The 11,040-nt window shown below is 25.1% G+C and overlaps 1 protein-coding gene across 1 annotated transcript; it reads left to right on the forward strand.

Moving 5' to 3' along the window:
• Nucleotides 1-9,101: 9,101 nt before the first annotated feature.
• LOC107430395 (expansin-like B1) lies at nucleotides 9,102-10,681 on the forward strand. Its single transcript, XM_048464587.2, has 4 exons — nucleotides 9,102-9,298; nucleotides 9,503-9,609; nucleotides 9,903-10,214; nucleotides 10,372-10,681. The coding sequence occupies exons 1-4, from the start codon at nucleotides 9,163-9,165 to the stop codon at nucleotides 10,567-10,569; spliced, it is 753 nt and encodes a 250-aa protein (XP_048320544.2). The 5' UTR covers nucleotides 9,102-9,162; the 3' UTR covers nucleotides 10,570-10,681.
• The last annotated feature ends 359 nt before the right edge of the window (nucleotides 10,682-11,040 follow it).

The raw sequence follows: 11,040 nt of genomic DNA on the forward strand, positions 1-11,040 counted from the left end.
CATAAGACAAATGCTAGTAAATAATTATTTATAGCATTTAACATGACATTTAAAAAATAATATAAAGAATACAACTTTTTATAGCAAAGTTGTCATGGCATTTCTAAAAATGCAATTATATATCTTTTTGTGCAAGTTATAAAAAATAATATGTGTTGTAGTGGGGAAAAAAACATTGTTGGATGGTATTGTGCTTTATTGCTCGATGGTTCTGGTTTAGTTTCCCGTGGCATAGCCTTTTACCCTATCATTCTCATCATAGGTTACAAGTGTAGGAAGCGGATTGAAGGAGTTAAAAGATTTGATATTGAGGGACCATACACATACTTTAGTCCCATGTCTTAACATTGTATCTTCCATTATTTGCTACAAGCGGTTATATGACCCATTTATGGAGGGTGACGTCATTGTCCAGCCATTTGTGGTGAAAGTCACTTTCAATGAGTTGGGACCTCGACCTGGAACTGCCATTTAATTAGTGTGAATAAATCTTGCTTATATATGGATTAAGAAAGTTCATTTTATTTCTAATTTTATTACAAGTGTCAACTGTCAAATATGTTGTCAGCTTGGTGCAGAAAACTGAACTGCACTGAAATGAGGACCTAGAAACACAAGCTAAAAACTTTCTTTTGCTGAGATCAAACAACACCAAAATTGCCTGATTATTATTAGTACACGAGCACTAAAAAGGGATGGAGGTCGAATATCTAATCAAAGACCTGCAATTGGCATGAATTAGTCTATAAAGTTTGTAATTTAGCTCTAGAATTTATATTTCAATTCAGTTCTCTGATATTTTTGGCCTATATGATGTCACATTAAGTCCTTGCCCCTTCTGCGTGAAAGCTTATTTTTATAGCTTGTATGGTCAAGATGAAATATGCTATTGGATTATTTTGATTCTGACTTAAGTTGGACATTAGTTGGACAACATTAGAAGTCAAACATCGACTATTATAAAAGCAAACGACTATACGTATATAAATACTATTATGGGAGGTGCTTTCCACGAAGAGTTGGCTGACAAGAATTTATCAAAATTTGATCTATGTTGTTACATGTAATTAGACTGCAATTGCATGTAATTGTTACACATATGAAATCGGTCCACCAAGAGGTGGGGATGCCACTCATAATAGTAAAATTATATATATATATATATACACACACAGTTATTCTCTAGTTAGGAAATTTTTGATTTTATTAAATTATAAATTTTTGAATAGCAACTGCTAAAAATCATCATATTTTATCAGAATTTTTAATTTGAATTCAAATATTAATTATCATTTATCAATTGTTAAATTTTCACTGCATGAATATCCCTCATTTAGTTAAATTTCTTGATAAAGATCCGAGAATCCTGAACAAAATTTTAATCAGGATAATGCATATCCATAAAAAGAAAGACATTGGGCTTTGCATTTCAATACAATCTTTAATGTCCCGTTGGTTGGTAGACAGGATAAGGATTGATATTAGGATAAAATAGTCCAAATCGCATACTTGGTGCAACAACTGATAGGATTGAAAAATCATTGGCCAATAGATTTATTCCCTTTGGCAAGATAAAATTATCTCATCTCCATCTCTAACATAAAATTATGTCTAGCTGGAGTAGTAAAAAAAAGAATTTAAAAAAAAAAAAAACACTACTTTTCACTTTTTTTTTTCTTTTTTTCTTTTAACTTTTTTCTCTAAACTTGTTTCTTCCTTTTTTTAAACCATTGTTTCTTTTATATATATATATATATATATATATATATAAGTATATTCCAACAGTATCAGTTTTGGTTTTCTTTCTTTTTCTTTTTTTTTTTTCCTCTTGATGGATTATTAGATTAATATATGCAATTTTTCTAATTCATATTAATAATTTTATTAATGAATTAACAAACTTTTTTAAAAATAATGAGATAAAGGACTTATCAATTCTTTGTATTAAACTTATTTAATTTAAATTATATTGTTTAATTCAAAAATTTATATTTATTTTAATAATAATTAAAAAAAAAATCTGTAGGATTGACTATATGGAGCGTACCAAATGGACACTAAAAGAATATATATTGTCCCGGATACAAAAATGGTCCAGAATTTACATATATGGGAATATGAGAATTCGAATTGGCATTGTTATAGTAAAAGGTATCGGTAAAAACTGCTGGATTATCTCCGAAACAGGCAAATAATGAGAGTTGCACTTATGAAGTTTAGAAGGTGGTGGTAATAATAAAAAGCGTTTAAGCTTAATGAAGATGTAATCTTTGATTAAAACTCATGTGCTAATAGCTTTCTTCCGCTCCATTACAAACGCAGGAGAACCAATTACAAGCAGCAACCAAATGGACGGCAATGAACAAGAGTCATCTACCCCAATTGTAAATTTCTTTGTTGCTGGAAAACCATACCACCTCTCTTGTATGTTCTCTACACTTAAATTAATTTCCCACTATCCCAAGACAGAAAAATATCAAAAAAAAAAGAAAAAAAAATCTTCTTTTAGCACCTGTTTTCTTGAAACTTAAATTAAAGTTGTTATTGTCTTATTTGTTATAATGCTTTCCTTATTCCTACACTTTCTCTGACCTTATATCTGCCGACGTCGTAATTCATGCTGCTCCTTATTTGTTTCCTTAACCAAAGAAGTCAACAAACTCTTATTAATGCTAATGCTCTAGAGCAAGGGTGTTCCAATAGATGGCTGCCATAGTTGTTGTCTTTGCCATCTTCTGCCATAGTTGTTGTCCTTGCCATCTTTAAAAGCCAAATCATCTGACAGATACATTTTGAGTGCTCTAACCCAAACGTAAAATCCACTAATAAATCTGCCATAGTTGTAGTCCTTGGCATCTTAAAAGCCAAATCGTCTTAGTAAGGATACATTTTGAGTGCTCTAGGCCCAAAGTTAAAATCCACTAATAAATTTGACACGGGTAAGAGCCATAAGCTTTTACTTCCTCAGTGCGGTACAATCAAACTTTTTACTTGCTTTTGGATTTCAAAAAAAAAAAAAAAACTAAAACAAAAACAAAAACAAAAACAATGAAAATTTCAGAACTTCATTGAAAATGGAGATGATCTATCTCCACTCTTGTTGGACCATTAATTGGGTATTATTTCATTAAAAAAAATATATATATTTATTTTAAATAATTTATTTTGTTTATTTGCTGATATTTAAGAAAATGATTGATAGAAAATTATAATCATATTATTGCATTCATGTATACCTTACAAAAATGAACGTGGGTTGGTGCTGGGGGGCTAATGACTCGTGTTATGTCACATTTTGTGTTCCTGTAATTCGGTACGATTACGCTTATTACAACAAAGAAAATTACTAACTAAATTACGCTTATTACAACAAAGAAAATTACTAACTAAATCAAGTCCACACATGACCAAGTACAGAGGATGGGAATAAAAATAAAAAAGGTTTAGATGTGACTGTTATTGTATATAGTCCAAGAGTTCGATTAATTTTGTAAGAGAAATGGTGCTGCTGTTATTAAAAAAAACCCAAGTGGGAGTTTATAGAAAATGAATTTAATGAAAATATAGATTGATGGAAAGAGAATAGTAGAATTGACAAAAAGACTAATAAAATTAAGTCATGCTTTTTGTTTTGACGTGGGTTGAAAGTTTCTTACAGGCTTTCTACAGTTATATTTCTACATAGACTTTCTAGGTACGTCCAAGAAATCAAATCAAATTTTTATATATATTATATTAAAAAATAAAGTTAAACCAATTTCTTTTTTAAAATTTTTTTTTTTTATGTTTTCGAAAAACAGACTCGGACACATATAAAGCATAAAGAAAAAAAAAGAAAAAATTGAATCATATTCAAAAGTAAGGCAGCACGTGGAGAGAGCCCACAGGCAAGCTTGTCGTTTTGATTGTTGTTGGCCTATCTATTTTGTCTGGCCGTTTATCCGGGTTTGTTCGTCCGTTCTTTTCTTTGGTTTTAAAATATGATGAAATCTATGGGTAGAGGCTAGATTTATGAAAGCTTTGAGTATTTATATGTGGCATTTTAAAATCCAATCAAATTTATTAATTTATAAATTTTTTTTAAGTTAATAATTTTTTAAATATCAATAAATTTTTATAGATTTTTAAAAAATAATAATTGAACATCATCAAATTTATAAGGATTCTATAAAAATCTAAATTGAATATTCTAAGATTTTAATAAATTCTATAAAAATTTTAATCAAATATCTTTAAATTTTTAAAATCTTTTAAAATCTATTAAAATCCTAATTGAATACACCCTCTAAAAATTTGTCAAGCTTAATTCTTCACCTAAAGTCAACTCACTAAAACCTTGTCAATCAAGAATATGGTAAAATAGTTGGTTTTTCATAGAATTGATTTGTAAACCATCACCAAGCAAGACTGCAAAATATATAACAGTTAAGTACGCCTATATAGAAACTTCCTAATTCTAATCCACACGGGATGAAAAACGGGGAATTTAAAAAAAGAAAAAAAAAAGAAAAAAAGAAAAGGAACAAATTTTCTTTATTGTAATGATTATTAGAAATTCTGTTAAACTTAGCTGCAGAGACAAAGAGATGGAGAATCTAAATAGAAAAAAGTTGGGGTGTTTCCTAATAGAGGGCAAATATATATATCTATATATCTATATAATATATAAAAGTAAAAAAGTATGTGCCACGTGTAGTAAAAAAGTATATGCCACATGCCACGTGTCAGCACATTGTTAATTCAAATTCCCTCCAAAATCATTTTTTTCATTTTAATTATATATAGATTATTTATTATTTATTATATTTATATATGATATTACCTTTTATAAATAAAATTGATATATAGATAAGATCAATTTTTGTTTTGAAATAAATTTTAAATAAACATACTTTTTCTAAAAATATTCATAACCATAAATTGAACACATTCAAATATGGTACATTATACTCATAGAATTGTATTCTTTAGAATCAAATATGATATATTTGGATTTATGAATGAACGAATTTGAAAATATATATTTTTATTATTATAGTGTTATTATATATGACATTATATATTGTTTCCTTAATTAAACATATTTGAAATATTTTTATATATACAAATATGTTTACATAGAAATTAACAAAGATATTCTTTATTTTAATTATATTTATGATTTATGATCTTACATTTTATGGTTGTATCCAAATATATATAAAATCTATTTTTATTTAGACATAAAAAAATATAATATCATAAATAATCTATTTTTACATATATAAATATGGTTATATGAAAATTAATAAAGATATATTATTATTTGGACATAAAAACTATAATATCATAAATAATAACTATTAAACAAGGTAAAATAAGATTTATATTCAAAACAATTTATTTGATCTTATTTTATTTATCAGTTAATATATATTTTTATTATTATATTAGAATATTATATATTGGATTGAAGAAGGATAAGATTATATTATTATAGTCACGAAATTATGTATGATATTATATTAATCAAAAAGTGTACATTATTATAGTCACCAAATTTTTTGATATATTAATTTATAAAATGACATATAGTAACTTTTTGAAATATATTTAAAATAAATAAAATATTTTATTTTATTTTATTTGCTAAATAAGTCAAATACATTTGACAAAACATGACTAAGTGACACCTTTCGGTTATTTTGGATTTTGAAGTATCTATGCCTATCATTGATTATAAGGAAATTAATTATTTACAAGGAATCAAAAAATTTATTTGAATTTAAATTTGAATTGCATAGATGAAAAATATTATATAAATATATTTAAATTTGAATCAAATTATTAAAATACATCTTAATTTGAAATTGAATTTTAATTCTACAGAAAAAAATATTATATAAATATATTTGAATTTAAATTAGAACAAATAAGTATATCTAAATTTGAATTCCACAGATGAAAAATATAATATAAATACATTTCAAATTAAATTAAATTATATAAATATATTGTAATTTGCATTTGAATTCAAAATCTATAGATAGAAAATATTATACAAATATATTTTAATTTGAATTAAATTATATAAATATATCTGAATTCGAATTTGAATTTGAATTCCATATATGGGTAAAATTAGTTAGGAAATATTTTTTAATTTAATTTCTATAAATAATTTAAAAATGTGTTTATATGATAAATAATAATAATAATAATAATAATAACAAATAATTAAATTATATTATGAGTATATAGTAGATAAAAATTAATTATTTGCCTATGGTCAATCTATTTCTATCGTCCATGATATACTAAACTAATTTTCTCTCTTCCATTTTTTTAGCAGTATTTTAATAACATACTATTGGAAGAATATTTGGTTTACCATATTAATTGTATGTGGTTCAAACATTATATATTATTGAGAAAAAAAAATTATACTAAAGTTTAGAGAAAAAAAAAAAATATATATATATATATATATATATATATGTATATAAATATATAATTATTAAAGTTTAGAATACTAAACGAACATATAATTGCTGGGAGGAAATTACATGGATTCTCATTTTTTGACTAATTATTTATGTTACATAAATGATTATTTGTAAAGAATTAAAAAAATATATTTGAATTTGAATGTCACATAAATGATTATTTGCAAAGAATTAAAAAATATATTTGAATTTGAATTTAAATTCTATATAAGGAAGATATTATTTAAATACATTTGAATTTGAATGAAATTATATAAATGCATTGAAATTTTAATTTAAATTCCACAGATGAAAAAAAAATTAAATACAGAAACATTTCTGAATCTAAATTTTATGATTGAATAGTATTATATATAGATATCAAATTTTTAGTTTTTAACAAACCTTTATAATATACATTAAAAAAATACAAATATATTTATTATCAATAAAACTTTTAAATAAGTTTTCAAATATGACCGGACAGATCGATTTTATCAACCAGATAATTCTAACAAGATACAATGGATATTAAAGTTCATGTCCTAAGACTTTAAGAGGTCATAAGCTTTGATGAAAAATCTAAAATTAGTAGTATTGAAATGGTGTTAAAATATGGGCAGTTTTTTTTTTTTTAAAAAAAAAAAATTTCATTACATGTTAGTAATATTATTATTATTATTATTATTATTATTATATTATACAATATAATCTATATAATATATAAAAATAGAAGAGTCAATGCCATGTGTCATTATAATATTCGTTCAAATTATCTCCAAAATTATTAATAAAAAAATAATAATTTATTGAAAATTATGGCATTATCAAAATAATGTAAAATTCAACTTCCTTATAAAAATATATTAAAATATCAATAAGTACCAATAAAGTTACCATTTGAGAGTATGGGATTTTTTTATCTTAAATTATTTGTATCTCAAAAATATATAGTGTTATTATTATAATATTACATATCATGTCTATTGATAAAACCTTAATTAGGACAATAATGTTAAAATGTATAATTAGGACAAAACTATAATATTATATTTGTAAAATAATAAGTGTATCTCTATATATAACGTATTTTAAATATTTTTACATATACAAATGTGATTCTATAAAAAAATAATAAAGATATCTTTGTATTTGGATACAAAAAAATTATATCAGTAATATAATTTATTTTATTAGTGGAAAACATTTAAGATATCATTTTAAGAATATAATTCAAAATAAATTTTTTGAGTTTATTTTATTAACCAAATATGTCAAATACATTTGGCTTTTCATTAATACAAACCAATTAATTACTTGCAAGGAATAAAAAATGAAAAAAGACAATTAAAATAAAAAAATTAAAATAAGATTTATAATCTATAGATTAATATTTTTTAATGTGTTATATTTATTTTATTCTAAAATAAAAAATGTTATGTACGGTAATTAATAATTAGATTCTATATACTAATACATATACATATACGGTTATGTAATAAATAGAATTTTAATATCAAAATATATAGATTTCAATAATAAAATTGATTTTCTTCTTTAATCTTCTTAAAATATATATGTAATCATAAATAAATTATCTTATTAAGTAAAAAAGTTTTTATTGGGCAAATAATAATAATAAATATAATTAAATTATATTATGAGTATTTAATATAGAAAAATTAAATATTACAGTGAATAAAAAATTACATTTGAATTTGAATTTAAATTTAAATTCTATAGATAAAAAAATATAATATAAATACATTTGAATTTGAATTTGAATTCCATAAATAGAAAAAATTAGACAGATAAAAATTTTTAAATTTGAATTCTATAATTAAATAGTATTATATATAGAGGCTAAACTTTTCGTTCTTAACAAACTTTTATAATATAAATGGAAAAAAAAATTAACATCCAAATATATTTAGTAACAATAAAACTTTTAAATAAGTTTTTAAATATGGCCAAATAGGTTGATTTTATCAACCAGATCAACGCTAATAAGATGCAATGGATGTTCAAAGTTCAAATCCTATGATTTTAGGAGATTTCAAGCTTTGATTAGAAATTAGTATTGTTGAAATGATTTTAATGAATGAATAATTTATTTTTCCTTAAATTTTTGTTACATGATATTATTATTATTATTTGTTTCAGTATATTTAATATCTATTTATTTTTAATTTGTTGTCTATCAAAACTTAAATATTATTATTTATGATATTATCTATATTATCTATATTATATATAAAAGCAACGTAAGATAGTTAGTAAAAAAATTTTCCATATGTTATTATTAGTTTTGAATATAATTAATTCAAATAGATTATTTTAAAATTATTTATTATGATTACAATGTTCTCTAGTTATTATTATTATTATTATTATTATTTTCTTTTTTCTTTATTTTAAAAAAAACTAAAAAAATCATGAAATGATCTTAAAGGATCAATAAGGAGATCTACGCGTGCACATCATCAATCTATTCCATAAACTTGAGCATCCCCTTTGTACCCCCTACTATCAAGTGGAAGAAAAAGGTGGCTAATAACACCTACCCTGCCTCCAAATCAACTATAAATATAGTATGCTTGAATTCTTTGCTCTCACAACCTCCTCATTTCCCTTTACTCTTTTAGCTCATATTTCTTTGTCTACCTTCCATTTTCTTTTCTTGGAAATACTCGCCAAAATGGGGTTTACAATAGAAAAACAAATGGTTTTTCTTGGTCTTGTGGTTCTCTTTCCTTTACTTTGTACCTCTGATAACACCTTTACAAGCTCCAGAGCAACCTACTATGGTAGCCCTGAGGCCTACGGAACACCAGGTATGAAAAAAAAAAAAAAAAAATTAACTTATCACACTTTTTCTGTTCATTTTAGTGCACAATTAACATTTTTGACCCAAGTGCTTTTTCAACTTGGGCAAAAAATACAACATTTGCTTTACATAGCAATAGAAGTACTACATCATAGTTGATTATGATATTACAAATATACAATTAAGCGAAAGTGATGTTGATTTTGTTTAGGTGGTACCTGTGGGTATGGAGGATATGGAAAGACTGTCAATTTTGGCAATGTTGCAGGAGTTTCTAGGCTCTACAAGAATGGATCTGGCTGTGGTGCTTGTTATCAGGTGTGCTTCAATTAGTTTAGTATGTTATAAAAGAAATTTCTCACTATGAATTATATATGGTGGGGCAAATATATGCTTAAAGGGAATTCCAACAAAACTATATAACAATAATTCATAATATCCCAAAAAGAGCATAAACCGACGGACTTGAAGTCGCTTTCAATACTCAAAGTTCAAATCATATTGCTATTAATAATTAACTATATATTAAAGTAGATATATAATTTAACTTTATCTTCAAACACTCGTTTTTTAACTTTTGTTTACTTTTTTTTTTTTTTAACAATTTTCAGGTTAAGTGCACAGATACTGAATATTGCAGTGATGATGGGGTGAACGTAGTGGTGACTGACTCTGCTGAAGGAGACAGAACAGATTTCGTTCTCAGCACAAGAGCCTACACAAAGTTGGCAAAGCCAAACTTGGCCATGGAGATGTTTGATTATGGTGCTGTTGATATCGAATACAGAAGGATCTCTTGCAAGTACCCTGGTTACAATCTCATGATCAAGGTCCATGAGCAAAGTAAATATCCACAATACTTGGCCATAGTCGTTCTATACGTAGCAGGACAAAATGACTTAACAGCGGTCGAGTTGTGGCAGGTAATCTTTTCGGTTATGCTTTGTTTACATAGTTGAAATTCGATACAAGAGTTGTGGGAGGTAATCTTTTCGGTTATGCTTTGTTTACATAGTTGAAATTCGATACAATTTGAACAAAAAATATTGATGGGGTTTAATGATGTTGTTTTTGGTTCAGGAGGAATTGAAGCAATGGAACCCTTTGAGAAGAGCCTTTGGGACAGTATTTGACTACGCTAACCCACCACTAGGTTCTATAAACTTGAGGTTCCAACTGAGTGGAAATGCTGGCTATACCTGGGTCCAATCCAACAATGCCATCCCTGGTTGTTGGAAAGCTGGTGCTCTCTATGATTCAGCCATTAAGCTTGCTTAGATGGAGTTTAGTGTGCGTGCAAGTATATATATATATATATATATATATATAAACCATGTTTTCAGTTGCTTTATGTTTGGTATGATATATAGTGTGTCAGAGTAGGGTGCAGTTCCTCTGCTGCCTCTGCTCAATGAATAACTAGATTTGTACTTTCATATAGTAACAAAACATGAATAAAATAACTTCCAAATTTATGGATATTTGATTATTAATGTTTATATAATATTTGAGCAACTTTTTTCAGTCAAATTTATGGATCTTTGATTATTAATGTTTATAAAATATTTGAGCAACTTTTTTTCAGTTTATAAATTTCTAAACAACTTGAAAAGTGAGTAGGAATGCATATATAAATATATAATTTGTGCTGTATTACACTCGTTTATTTTAAACTACAGAGCTACTCTCTAGATTCTGTATCATAACATTTCTACTAAACTGTCTCATGCTAATGTTCTATTATTGATA

This window comes from Ziziphus jujuba, chromosome 6 (genome assembly GCF_031755915.1).
Source record: "Ziziphus jujuba cultivar Dongzao chromosome 6, ASM3175591v1".
NCBI lineage: Eukaryota > Viridiplantae > Streptophyta > Magnoliopsida > Rosales > Rhamnaceae > Ziziphus > Ziziphus jujuba.